The sequence below is a fragment of the Octopus bimaculoides genome, chromosome 30 (assembly GCF_046866305.1).
Source record: "Octopus bimaculoides isolate indiv1 chromosome 30, ASM4686630v1, whole genome shotgun sequence".
NCBI lineage: Eukaryota > Metazoa > Mollusca > Cephalopoda > Octopoda > Octopodidae > Octopus > Octopus bimaculoides.
Window position 1 is genome coordinate 13,956,726 of NC_142957.1, and position 14,803 is coordinate 13,971,528.

Sequence of the window (14,803 nt, forward strand, 5' to 3'; positions counted from 1 at the left end):
CACAGAGCATCTCAACAGAAATATGCTAACACAAGGGTTAAAATCACCATGATATTTATAATTCTTTTGATACCAACCTGGCTGAAACCACCTCTGGTTCTGTAGCACAAATGTTTTGTTTTCAAAAGTTTTGAATTAAAATCTTCCGCCAAACCTTAGTCACAATTTATGTTCCTAACACTAGTTTAATGATAACTAAGTTATTTTACTAAATTCTTTGTTATATGTAAAATTAATTGAAAGAAACACAGAGCATCTCAACAGAAATATGTTAACAAAAGGGTTAAAATATATAATAGAGAAACAATTCTTAACCCTTTTGATACCAACCTGGTTGAAACCACCTCTGGCTCTCTGTAGTACAAATGTCTTGTTTTCATAAGTTTTGAATTAAAATCTTCCACCAAACTTTTGTCACAATTTATGTGTGTGTGCATTCTACAATTATTGTTTGTTGTTTTTGTATGTCTTCACCCTGTTGTTTTCTTTTCCTCTTGCAGGTTCAAATCTTCCTCCTGCCACTAGAAACAGCTACTTGGTCTGTCGCATGTTTTGGTGTGAGCAGAAGGTCAGATCCAGTATATGCTGGCACACAAACAATCCTCAATATGATTTCATTCAGGTACACAGAACATTCTAATACATTGGATTAAAATAGTCATCTGTGTGCCATACATAATGTATCATCATCATCATCATCGTTTAACGTCCGCTTTCCATGCTGGCATGGGTTGGACGACTTGACGGAGGACTGGTGAACCAGATGGCTGCACCAGACTCCAATCAGATCTGGCAGAGTTTCTACAGCTGGTTGCCCTTCCTAATGCCAACCACTCAGAGAGTGTAGTGGGTGCTTTTACGTGCCACCAGCACGAGGGCCAGTCTGGTGGTACTGGCAACGGCCACGCTAAAATGGTGTTTTTATGTGCCACCTGTACAGGAGTCAGTCCAGTGGCGCTGGCAACTACCTCGCTTGAATATTTTGTTCACATGCCACCGGCACAAGTGCGGCACAAGTGCCAGTAAGGCAACGCTGGTAACAATCATGCTCAAATGTAGCTTTTTATGTGCCACCGGCACATAAAAAGCACCATTTGAGGTAAGGATTGAGAAGATATAGAGTCCTCTGGAGGAGTTACCTCAATCCTTTATATATTAATAATAATAATAATAATGATAATAATAATAATAATAACAACAACATTGAAAAATACCTTTGGAATGAAAACCCAGGTTTGGAATTTCCCCAAGACACCTGATGAAGGCTGGAGAGTATATCAGCCTAAATGTTGTGTTAACAATTAACAAGATGAGGACAAATATCCGCCAAATGTAAATAATGTAAAGCGTCATATTGCCTTAATATATTTAACACACACTCTGGTTCAATTTCCACTCATTTAAAATTTTTTAAAATTTTTGTGTGTTCCAAAAAGCTTTTTCGTTGCTTTTACAAGTGGCCCTTTGGGATTTATAGTCTTCAGCTAAACCATACCTTACTTAGAAACAGATAAGGATTGGTGACAGGAAGGGCATCCAGCTGTAGAAAATCTGCTTCAACAAATTCCATCTGACCCTGCAAAAATGGAAAAAGGGATGTTAAAATGATGATAATAAACGTGATATATCAAGTATTTTTTTACTCATCCTAACAGGTTTCACCAGTTCTTGTCACAGCCAACTTTTTGGAGAGAATTCGCAACAATTACCTAATTATAGAGGTCTGGAATAAAACGACGACATCACTGGAAGTGTCTGATGACAAGGTGAGTTTTTAGAGGCTTGTTGTGTCTTGTTATTGTGCAGTTAAGAAGCTTGTTTTGCAACCACTTTGTTTTGGGTTCAGTCCCATTGCATGGTTCCTTGGGCATGTCTTCTACCATAGCCCTGGGACAAGCAATGCCTTGTGAGTGAATTTAGTAGATGGAAACTGTATGGAAGCCTGTCATATATATATATATATATATATATATATATATATAGGGCCTCCTTTGGTCAGAGTGACAGTGGCAGAATTGTTAGCACAGCAGCCAAAATACTTAACAGTCTTTTGTCCATCTTTATGTTCTCAGTTCAAATTCCACCAAAATTGATTTTTGGGGATTCACGAAATAAGTTGCAATGGGTTTGATGTAATTAACTAGACCAGTGGTTCCTAACCTGGGGTCCACAGACCCCTAGTGGTTTGCAAGGGTAGTACTGGGTGTCTGTGAACTAAATTCAAAATTTCATATATATAAGGATAAGCATATCAAGGGGAGGGGGCGTGGGGGAAAACTCATTTAAATAAAGGGGTTTGTAACCACTATGAGAAAGTTGGAAACTACTGGACTAGACCCCTCCCCAAAAATTTCAGGCATTGTGCTTTCAATAGAAGGGATTTTCCTCTCCTCCTCCTCCTCCTCCTCCAGGGTAGATATTATTTTGCTTGAAAACAGGTGAGAGTTGGTGACAGGAAAGGCATCTGGTCATAGAAAATCTGCCTCAATAAACTCCGTCTGCTTAGGTGGGTATGGAAAAGTGCATGTTAAAATGATGATGATGTTGTTGTTATTATTATTATTATTATTATTATTATTATTATTATTATTATTATTATATGGCAGTTAATTGGTGTGGTAAAGCTGAGTCTCCACCAATTCTACCTCTCCCTTCGTAACCAGAGAATCGTGTCAACATTGCTGAAGTCTCCAGTAAGTTGTTTATACTTTACGTTTTTGCTAATTTTTATTTCATTTTTTCAGAAATCTCCCCAAATTCTCCACCTTGCGTAACCTATAGAGTGGCTGAGCACTCCACAGACACATGCACCCTTAACATACTTCTCGGGGAGATTCAACGTGACACAGAGTGTGACAAGGCTGACCCCTTTGAATTACAGGCACAACAGAAACAAGAAGAAAGAGTGAGAGAAAGTTGTGGTGAAAGAGTACAGCAGGGTTCGCCACCATCCCCTGCAGGAGCCTTGTGGAGCTTTAGGTATTTTTGCTCAATAAACACTCACAACGCCCGGTAGCACCTATATTGCTAGAAATAAGAGTTAAAAACCCTTAGAGCTGGAAGAAAGCACATTTTCAATACCAACAGTTTTTCTCTCTCTGTTTTTTTTTCTCTCCCTCTCTCCATTTTTTCCCCCACTCATCTCTTTCTGTCAAAGAGCATAGGCTTGAAACATCAAAGACTTATCTATTCTTCCTGAGTGTCAAACTAATACACCTGCCTCTTGTTGTTCCCTCACCTATCTTTTGTTTTCTGTAAATTTGAACCGCACACACACACACACGTTTTATATAGACATTTAATCCATAATCATTGGTCCAACAAAATATATTTTGTTTCACCTATGTCTCTTTTATATATTTCCTCTCTCCACAGTACCCTATTGTAGCCCACGATGGCTATATGCCTATTGTGGACCCTCTCACCAACTACCAACATGGACAGCTGAAGGTATTATTGGCGATGGGATCTATAGAACAGGTAAATGCTACAACATTTCTTCGGTTTTTTTTTGTTGTTTTTATATATTTTATCATTTATTGTGCTCAGTATGTTATGGTGGTGGTAAGCTGGCAGAATCGTTAGCACGCCAGGCAAAATGCTTAGCAGCATTTCATCTGTCTTTACATTCAGAGTTCAAATTCCACCGAGGTCAACCTTATCTTTCATCGTTTCAAGGTCAATAAAACGAATACCAGTTGAATACTGGAGTCGATGTAATTTATTGCTCCCCCTCCCCTCGAAATTACTGGCCTTGCCCCTGTGCCAAAATTTGAAACCATTTATGATTACTTATTCCTGTTTTGACTGTGTAATTTATATGTTACCAGGTGTCCACGCTACAGCAAGTCACAATTGAAAGACGCTCGTCTTTTTTGCGCCAACAATTCCCCAATCGTCACCAATCTCTGATGTAAGTGTGTCCTTTTGTTTTTTATTTTTATTTCGCATCATTTTTATTATTTACATTTGATGGATATTTGTCCTCATCTTGTTTGTTGTTAACACAACGTTTCGGCTGATATACTCTCCAGCTTTCACCAGGTGTCTTGGGGAAATTTCTAACCTGGGTTCTCATTCCTAAGGTATTTTTCAATGTTGTTGTTATTATTATTATTATTATTCAGGTCACTGCCTTGGAATCTTGGGGTTAGTAGCCCACGCTCTTAACCACTCTTAACTGTGGCCATATACTGTGATGTGTGTGTGTGTATCTAATATACTGATTGTTATGATGTTGATGATTATAACACATCCGAATGACAAATAACTTTGATTGTTATCTTCTTTGCTAGAAACACCAGTTCCTCAACAATCGCTGATGAAAGTTTTTGTAAAGATTATATTGGTAAGTTTTGGTGATTTTTACTCTATAGCTGTCTTCTTTTATCTTTTACTTGTTTTACTCATTGGACTGTGGCCATGCTGGAGCACCGCCTTTAGTTGAGCAAATCGACCCCAAGACTTATTCTTTGTAAGCCTAGTACTTATTCTATCGGTCTCTTTTGCCGAACTGCTAAGTTACGGGGACGTAAACACACCAGCGTCAGTTGTCAAGCGATGTTGGGGGGACAAACACAGACACACAAACATATACACACACGCATGTATATATATATATATATATACATATATGCAACAGTCTTCTTTCAGTTTCCGTCTACCACATCCACTCACAAGGCTTTGGTCGGCCCGAGGCTATAGTAGAAGACACTTGCCCAAGGTGCCACGCAGTGGGACTGAACCCGGAACCATGTGGTTGGTAAGCAAGCTACTTACCACACAGCCACTCCTGCGCCTATTTTTACTCACTGTTATCTCATAAGATATTGTACAAAGTCTGTCCAAAAAGAAACGAAACATTTTATAAAAGCACATTTATTTGGTTTTGTAGAACATGTCTTTGAAGTGGTTGTGGAAGACATTCATAACCTTCAACATTTAGAAGAAATGGTCTATGGAGAAGCGGATTGCTTTGTGCAGTACAGTTTCCCAACTCAGTCAACCGCTCAAGCATCACACTCTGCGAGTTCCAAGGAAACTGGATGTAAGTAAGGTTTACTTTCTGTTAAATAGCCACCTGTGTGAAAGTGTGTGGTTTAGTGGTTAGGGGTGTTCCCACACTCTCACAAATACTATAATATCTTCAATAGCAACACTGTTAAAGTTAGCTATAGCTGCCTCCCCCAATATGAGGTTGATAATATTCAATCCCAATAAAAACAACTCGACCAAGAATACCCCAGAAACACATTATAATTGTAGATCTCTGAACTGCTGTCCCCTTAATGATAGCTGTCTGGTAAAAGAACTTGTATGTAAGGCCAAAATAACAGACTCCAACAGAGTAACGAAAGCATATATTGCAATGATGGGCAACCCGTTCAAGGAAAGATACACACAACATCTGCTTTCTTGATTTCTTGTTTTTGCTTACCAAAAAGTTTTGCAAGACTTTGTGAGTTCTTATGATTTTTCATGTTTTAATCGAAAATGAGCCCAAACACCAATCTTTCCTATGTGATCGGCTGGAAGAATTGTTGAGATATTTCTTAACATGAAACCAATGGTAGACTTAATACACAAATAAAGTGTAAATATATATATATATCATCATCATCATCATCATCGTTTAACGTCCGCTTTCCATGCTAGCATGGGTTGGACGATTTGACTGAGGACTGGTGAAACCGGATGGCAACACCAGGCTCCAATCTAAATTTGGCAGAGTTTCTACAGCTGGATGCCCTTCCTGACGCCAACCACTCAGAGAGTGTAGTGGGTGCTTTTACGTGTCACCCGCACGAAAACGGCCACGCTCGAAATGGTGTCTTTTATGTGCCACCCGCACAAGCCAGTCCAGGGGCACTGGCAACGATCTCGCTCGAAAATCCTACGGGAGCCAGTCAGGCGGTACTGGCAACGGCCACGCTCAAAATGGTGCATCTCATGTGCCACCCGCACAAGAACCAGTCCAGGGGCACTGGCAACGATCTTACTTGGCTTGCCGGGTCTTCTCACGCACAACACATTTCCAAAGGTCTCGGTCAGTAGTCATCGCCTCGGTGAGGCCCAATGTACGAAGGTCTTGCTTCACCACCTCAGCCCAGGTCTTCCTGGGCCTGCCTCTTCCACGGGTTTATATATGTATATATATATATGTATGTATATATATATATAACTGAAACTTAGTTGGTTATGATGACGAGTGTTCCAGTTGGTCCGATCAATGGGGCAGCCTGCTCATGAAATTAAAAGCAAGTGGCTGAGTACCCCACAGACATACACCTTAAGCATAACTCTCAGGGAGATTAAGTGTAACTCAGGATGTGACGAGGCTGGTCCTCTGAATTACAGGTACTAATTTCTTTCAACCGATTGGACTGGAGCAACATGAAATAAAGCATCCTGATCAAGGGCACAATATGCAGCTGGAAATTGAACTCACGACCTTATATGATCATGAGTTGAACACCTTAACCACTGTGCCACGCACCTTCACATCTGTGTTTCTCCTCACCTCCAGACATTCAGTGAACCTTTGATTGGTCCATTGAACATCTGTAACCAATGGTGGTATTGCTCACAAAATAAAGACTTGACACCAATCGAACACTAACACATCCACCCACATGTTGTTGTCGCCTTTCACCCTATATCTCTGTGTGTTTTTGTGTCTCTTCTTACCAGCCATTACTGACATTTCCATGAAGACATCTCGTACAGGCATCACCCTCTGTCTACCTGATTCAGTATTCCATGTTATAAATCAACACAAAATAAAGACTTGACACCAATCGAACACTAACACATTCACCCACATGTTGTTGTCGCCTTTCACCCTATATCTCTGTGTGTTTTTGTGTCTCTTCTTACCAGCCATTACTGACATTTCCATGAAGACATCTCGTACAGGCATCACCCTCTGTCTACCTGATCCAGTATTCCATGCTATAACTCAACACAAAATAAAGACTTGACACCAATCGAACACTAACACATCCACCCACATGTTGTTGTTGCCTTTCACCCTATATCTCTGTGTGTTTTTGTGTCTCTTCTTACCAGCCATTACTGACATTTCCATGAAGACATCTCGTACAGGCATCACCCTCTGTCTACCTGATCCAGTATTCCATGCTATAACTCAACACAAAATAAAGACTTGACACCAATCGAACACTAACACATCCACCCACATGTTGTTGTTGCCTTTCACCCTATATCTCTGTGTGCTTTTGTGTCTCTTCTTACCAGCCATTACTGACATTTCCATGAAGACATCTCGTACAGGCATCACCCTCTGTCTACCTGATCTAGTATTCCATGCTATAACTCAACACAAAATAAAGACTTGACACCAATCGAACACTAACACATCCACCCACATGTTGTTGTCGCCTTTCACCCTATATCTCTGTGTGTTTTTGTGTCTCTTCTTACCAGCCATTACTGACATTTCCATGAAGACATCTCGTACAGGCATCACCCTCTGTCTACCTGATCCAGTATTCCATGCTATAACTCAACACAAAATAAAGACTTGACACCAATCGAACACTAACACATTCACCCACATGTTGTTGTTGCCTTTCACCCTATATCTCTGTGTGTTTTTGTGTCTCTTCTTACCAGCCATTACTGACATTTCCATGAAGACATCTCGTACAGGCATCACCCTCTGTCTACCTGATTCAGTATTCCATGCTATAACTCAACACAAAATAAAGACTTGACACCAATCGAACACTAACACATTCACCCACATGTTGTTGTCGCCTTTCACCCTATATCTCTGTGTGTTTTTGTGTCTCTTCTTACCAGCCATTACTGACATTTCCATGAAGACATCTCGTACAGGCATCACCCTCTGTCTACCTGATCCAGTATTCCATGCTATAACTCAACACAAAATAAAGACTTGACACCAATCGAACACTTACACATCCACCCACATGTTGTTGTCGCCTTTCACCCTATATCTCTGTGTGTTTTTGTGTCTCTTCTTACCAGCCATTACTGACATTTCCATGAAGACATCTCGTACAGGCATCACCCTCTGTCTACCTGATTCAGTATTCCATGCTATAACTCAACACAAAATAAAGACTTGACACCAATCGAACACTAACACATCCACCCACATGTTGTTGTTGCCTTTCACCCTATATCTCTGTGTGTTTTTGTGTCTCTTCTTACCAGCCATTACTGACATTTCCATGAAGACATCTCGTACAGGCATCACCCTCTGTCTACCTGATCCAGTATTCCATGCTATAACTCAACACAAAATGGTGCTGCCTCCCAATACACCTCTGCAAGCAAAGTTGTTGATTGGTGAGTGCCTTGTTTATTATTGATGTTGTTGTTGTTGTTGTTATTATTGTTATCAATGATATTGATGCGCTAACTTTTTGCTTTTGTATGTACCTGTTGTGTTGTGCATGGCCACCATGAGATGCATGAAAGAAGACAGAGTACAAGAAAAATGCTTCCTCCCCATCCATCCCCCTTCGAATTTTCCAGGAAGTAACCAACTCCCCTCCCCCTCGTTGGACTTTTCCATGAAATCCTCCCTCCCCATTCCTCGGACTTTTCCAGGAAATCGTTCCTCCCTTCCTCGGACTTTTCTAAGAAGTCCTTTCCCTTCTTCGGACTTTTCCAGGAAGTCATACTCCCACTCCTCCCCTTCCTTGGACTTCCAGGAAGTCATACTTCCCCTCCTCCCCTTCCTCGAACTTTTCCAGAAAGTTTCATTGCTTTTTTTTTTCGTCTCTCTTCAGCTTGTGTTGACTCCGAGGGCCAAGTGAATGACATCCTGTTCCAGGTCTGCTGCCGTTTCTATCATCCCGTTATCAGAGATCAAGTCATTGCCAAGGTAAACCTTCCCTTCCGCGCCTCTTCTAGGCTGTTCCAGGTCATGGAGGGGTTTGGTTTTGTTGAGGAGTGGCGGGGGGTGGGGGTGGGGAGGAAATGGTCTGAGAAAGGAATATGACCAAATCTGGAAAACACTGACGGACAAAGAGGTGATAACGTAATGGGATGGTGGCGTGAGTGGTACACTATCATGAGGTAGTGAGTTCAATTCCCAGACCAGGCTGTGTGTTGTGTTCTTGAGCAAGATACTTTATTTCACATTGCTCCAGTTTCACTCAGCTGTAGAAATGAGTTGCAATGTCCCTGGTGCCAAGGGATGATGATGATATATATATATATATATATATATATATATATATATATATATATACACACACATGGTTATCTATATATATAAAAATGAGAATGTCTGTCTGTCTGTCTGTCTGTCTGTCTGTCTGTGTGAATCCCTAAAACTCGAGAACTACGCAACCAATTTCATTCAAATTTTACACATGCCTTACTTAGGGTTCCAGTTGTGTTTTAGTCAAAAAAAAATTTTAACTTCTTCCAGAATTCGAGCCCACAGCAACATAATATCTTCTCCACTATTTAAGTATTACGTGTCAAAAGTGAAACAAAAACACTCATGTCAAATACTTTCACTTTAAAAATGAAACTATTCCACTAACTGAAACAATCACATTTCGATACTTTCAGAGAGAGAGAAAGAGATGTATATGTATACATATACATGTATATCTACACGTATATGCATAGATCTATATATATATAGATATAGATCTATATGCATACATGTATATGTATACACATGTGTAGATGTATATATATATAGATGTACATGTAATATGTACACATATATACATATATATACATGCATACAGATATCTATACATATATACACCCATCACACACAAACACATGCACACAAACACACACATTAGTCATTTGTTTTCTTATCCAAAACTACGTCAAAAGTACTGAACGGATCTTTATGAAATTTGGAAATTATATTCTATGTATAACGGCCATAACTCCCATGAAAATTCATATATTTTTGATGTTGATGAAATTTTAACCCGAACATAACAGATGAGCATTATTTGTAATTCAACGGTACAACAGTGTAGTACTACCCTTTCAGATATACTTTCATTGTGATTTCTGCAATGTGGTGCATAAATTGTCAAGTAAATGAGACTCATCTTTGCCTCCACTGATTCACTTGCAAAGTGTTGAGTAAAATTATTTCGTTGCAGACCTCCTTTGGGTCTTTTTATTATCACTACGACACACATAGTCCCCAGTTGGTAACATTGATTTCAAGGCCCTCCTAGATGAGAGACTGGCACTCCACTTAATGTCTATGTTCCATGCTGGCATGGATTGGAGAGTTATTAATGTAGAAATATGGTATCGTAGCTACTAACAGTTGAGGGTTGCGTAGTCTAGACGGCGTTTTTAGATTTCATTATTCTCTTTAACCCGGGCAAAGCCGGGTATTTCTGCTAGTATTGTATAAATATGTACCTTGTGCTTCAGTGCAAATATATTTCTTTTCATTTCTCTCTCTCTCTCTCTCTCTCTTTCCTAGGCAATGTTGCCCCTAGTGAAGCTGTGTGCAATGATTTCAATGTACAAGCAAGAACCCTTGACGCAGAAATTCAAACTCCCTCTCACCATGGTAACGACTGATACACAAACCAGTGAATCGGTGAGTGCTTTTCTTTTCTTTGCATTTTCCTCTCCACCCCTACCCCTTCTCAAATCTGTTCCTGGCACTGTCTCATATATGTGTGTATATATTACTGTATTGTTGTTTTTTTACTTTCAGGTAACCTCTGGAGATCTGAATGTCGTTATCAGCTATAAAACCCATGTGAAACAGGTAAGAATTATCACTTTTCATCTGTTTCATTCTGTGGACTGTGGCCATGCTGGAGGCATCATCTTGAAGAGTGTAGTTGAATGAAATCGACCCTAGTACCTATCTAAGTCTAGTGCTTTAGTATCTTGCCAAACCGCTAATTAATAGAGATGTAAACAAACCAACACTGGTTGTCCAGCAGTAGTGGGAGACAAACAAAAAAAGACAAACACACACACACACATCTATCTACCTATCTGCCTGTCTGTCTATATATATGTGTGTGTCTATCTGTATATGACTACCACTCTGTTGGTTACAATGACGAGGGTTCCAGTTGATCTGATCAATGGAACAGCCTGCTCGTGAAATTAACGTGCAAGTGGCTGAGCACTCCACAGACACATGTATCTTTAACGTAGTTCTTAGGGAGATTCAGCGTGACACAGAGTGTGACAAGGCTGGCCCCTTTGAATTACAGGCACAACTCGTTTTTACCAGCAGTGGGAACTGGAACAACATGACATAAAGTGTCTTGCTCAAGGACACAACACGTCACTGGGAATCGAACCCTTGACCTTACAATTTATGAGCCAAATACCCTAACCACTAAGCCACGTGTCTTCACTTCTATCTACCTGCATATCTTATCTATCTATATTTCCTTTCTCTCATCAACTTTTTCAAGTATCACTTGAAAAGGAAGGTGAGAGTCGAGAGGCAAGTGTTGTCTAATGAATGTTTCCAAAAAAGATGGGTGAATGTAGCAAGGACGGCACGTATAAATGACGAAGCGACCTTCAGCTTGATCCTATGAAATGGAAAAATTTTAAAGCAGAAAGTTACTTACCTTGTGTAATTAAATCTATTAACATGTAACATTATTGCCTGAGGTTACCGTGGTCTTTTCGTAGGTCTTCCTTTCCACGGATAAACCTCCCCATTCCTTGGGAACTTTTTGTATATATTTATCTTTCTTGTACACACCCCAAACGTCTTCGATCCCTTTTGATCGTTGTCCCTACTTTTGTTTTTTTAATTTTTTTTTTTTCTGGCCCCCATCGAAAAGAAAAACTCTACATTGTATTTGTCCCATCTGTGTTCAGCCCTGTGTGGCTAATAAAGAAAGTTATCTATATTTGTTTTATTTTGTTCTTTTGAATCCCTGCCAGTTGACCAATCAACCACCAGTCACCACAACCTCTGAATCCCCTTTTACTTACATCTGTGTCGGCATCCTTCGCACATGTGGCCTTCAGGTAAGACTTTATAACCTCTTTCTCTCTTTCTCTCTGTTTTTTTTCTCTTTATTACCTTGTCATTGCATCTAATGATAATCTTTTATTCTTTCACTTGTTTCATTCATTGATCTGTGGCCTTGCTGGAGCACAACCTTAAAGGGTTTAGTTGAACAAATCAACCCCAATACATATTTTTATAGTCTGGTACATATCTTATTGGTTTGAACCACTAAACAAACCAACACTGGTTGTCATGTGGTAGAAGCCAAAGAAACACAAACACACACACATATAAATACGCATATACATACATACATACATGCATACATAGGTGCAGGCATGGCTGTGTGGTAAGGTGCTTGCTTCTCAACCACATGGTTCTGGGTTCAGTCCCACTGTGCAGCACTTTGGGCAAGTATCTTCTGCAATAGCCTCAGGATGACCAAAGTCTTGCAAGTGGATTTGGTAGACGGAAACTGAAAGAAGCCCATCATGTATATATATATATATATATATATATATATATAGGGGAGAATATACTAAAAAACAACAACAGACGAGGACAGGTGGTGTAAATAACAAAAGGATGTATTAGTATGACGCTCGGGAATACGGAAAGTCTTTGACGTTTCGAGTTACGCTCTTCAACAGAAAGAATACAGAGACAAGGAGAAAAACACGGAGAAAAAAAATTGAATAGTGTTCAGTCAACGGTCAATCATAATAATGGCTGATCATAACAATGGCTGACCGGAAGTTAGAAATTCTTTTTTCAGGAGAGCTAAGAAAAGGGGGAGATAACAAACGGTGATTGAAGAACGAGGGGCTGTGTGTGGGAGATAGAATGCTGGTGATCTTGACGTATATATATATATATATATATAGGAGAGTATTGTAGTTCGCTTGAAGCATTGTGTATTGTTTGTTCTATAGTGCATTGTTGTACCATTCTAAACTTTTTATTCTTTACATATATATATATATATCATGGCGTTAGGAAGGGCATCCTGGTGTTAGGAAGGGCATCCAGCTGTAGAAACTCTGCCAGATCAGATTGGAGCCTGGTGTTGCCATCTGGTTTGCCAGTCCTCAGTCAAATCGTCCAACCCATGCTAGCATGGAAGGTGGACGTTAAACGATGATGATGATGATATATATATATATGTGTATGTATATATTTATGTGTGTCTGTTGCAGGGACAATGGACATTAAATGATGATGATGGTGAATGTCGGGCTGGGCAAAATCTTGCTAAGCATTTTGCCCAGCATGCTAATGATTCTGCCAGCTTCCCACCCTTCACAGAGCCGTTAATATATTTTTGGTGACCCCCTTCCTTTTCTTTTGTCCATTACAGTCTGCTGCAGAGATGTGTGCCCTGCAGAACCCAGATATGCTGCACCCTGCCAAGGTAGGGGTCAACCTCTACCTAAAGGCTAGATTCTCTTTTATCGATCAGGTCAGTAGACATCTCCGTCAACTTCTTCGAATGCTTTCTCCATTTTATTCTGTGTTTGTTTCTGTGTGTACGTGTACTGGTGTGTTTGTGTGTTGGTTTGTGACTGTTTTATTTCTTTATTGCCCACAAGGAGGCTAAACACAGAGGGGTCAAACAAGGACAGACAAACGGATTAAGTCGATTACATCGACCCCAGTGCATAACTGGTACTTAATTTATCGACCCTGAAAGGATGAAAGGCAAAGTCTACCTCGGCGGAATTTGAACTCAGAACGTAGCGGCAGATGAAATACCGCTAAGCATTTCGCCCGGCGTGTTAACGTTTCTGCCAGCTCGCCGACTGTCTGTTTGTGTGTGGCTGTATGTTTGTGTGTGTGACTGCGTTTACGTGTGGTTATGTGTTTGTATATGGTTGCATGTGGCTGTGTGTTTGTGTGTGCAGGTTTGTGGCTGCGTGTGACTGTGTTTGTGTGTGTGTTGGTGTGTGCTATGTGGTTATATGTTTGTGTGTGTTTATGTATGGTTGTGTGTTTGTGTATGTCTTTGTGTTTGTGTCCAGGTGTGTGTTTGTATGTCTTTATGTATGGCTGTGTGTGTGTGTATGCATGTGTGTGTGGTCGTGCTTGTGTGTGCTTGTGTCTATTTGCTCGACTAAAGGCGGTGCTCCAGCATGGCCGCAGTCAAATGACTGAAACAAGTAAAAGAATTAATCCTGCATTATCTTTTTGTTGTCTTGAGATGATGTGATTGTTTATTTTTAGAATGACATTGTCAGGTTGACCTGATAGGCCAGATGTGGTCAGTTTGAGCATAAAACAAACAAAAAAAAGAATATTTAGGCTGGATTTGACCAGTTTAAATGCTAAATGGCTAATATCTTTCTTTTGTCTGTCTGTTTGTCAGCGCATTTTCACAACTAGGACAATGGCAAAGTGTTTCCATGCTAACATTGGACAATATTTCGACTTCTACTGCCCCCTGGTGGCGACCAACAATGGTATGACCTCTTGTTTAGCTGAGCAATTGGAGGCTGCAGGACTTCATCTGGAACTCTGGCACCAGAATATATCAGGTAAGGAACCACTGAGAGGGTGTTGTGGGTCAGTGGTTATGAGGTGGGGGTTAGTGCTTTGATAGTGTCATCACCCTCCTCTTCTACCTCCTCTTCTTCCTTGTCTTCCACTTCCTCCTTATCTCCTTCCCCCTCTCCCGTTTCCTCTTTTAATTTTGTTTGTGAAATGAAACAATTGTAGGTGAATATGTTAATTAGTTAACAAATTAATTTGTGTCCATTAGATCTCTCTGTTTTCTAACTCAATAATATATATATATAACCTGACCTTAGAGTCCCTCATAGC

The 14,803-nt window shown here is 40.1% G+C and overlaps 1 protein-coding gene across 2 annotated transcripts in view; it reads left to right on the top strand.

Moving 5' to 3' along the window:
• Nucleotides 1-14,803, top strand: part of LOC106878440 (C2 domain-containing protein 3) — a 57,448-nt gene that overhangs the window by 22,716 nt on the left and 19,929 nt on the right. For both annotated transcript variants that reach the window (XM_089346298.1, XM_089346299.1), the window contains exons 20-33: nt 501-622; nt 1,656-1,766; nt 2,607-2,693; nt 3,376-3,480; nt 3,831-3,913; nt 4,296-4,348; nt 4,895-5,047; nt 8,203-8,337; nt 8,784-8,878; nt 10,472-10,591; nt 10,712-10,765; nt 11,917-12,003; nt 13,344-13,445; nt 14,349-14,517. In XM_089346298.1, the coding sequence (XP_089202424.1) occupies nt 501-622; nt 1,656-1,766; nt 2,607-2,693; nt 3,376-3,480; nt 3,831-3,913; nt 4,296-4,348; nt 4,895-5,047; nt 8,203-8,337; nt 8,784-8,878; nt 10,472-10,591; nt 10,712-10,765; nt 11,917-12,003; nt 13,344-13,445; nt 14,349-14,517 (1,476 nt within the window). The remainder of the gene's footprint in view (nt 1-500; nt 623-1,655; nt 1,767-2,606; nt 2,694-3,375; nt 3,481-3,830; nt 3,914-4,295; nt 4,349-4,894; nt 5,048-8,202; nt 8,338-8,783; nt 8,879-10,471; nt 10,592-10,711; nt 10,766-11,916; nt 12,004-13,343; nt 13,446-14,348; nt 14,518-14,803) is intronic.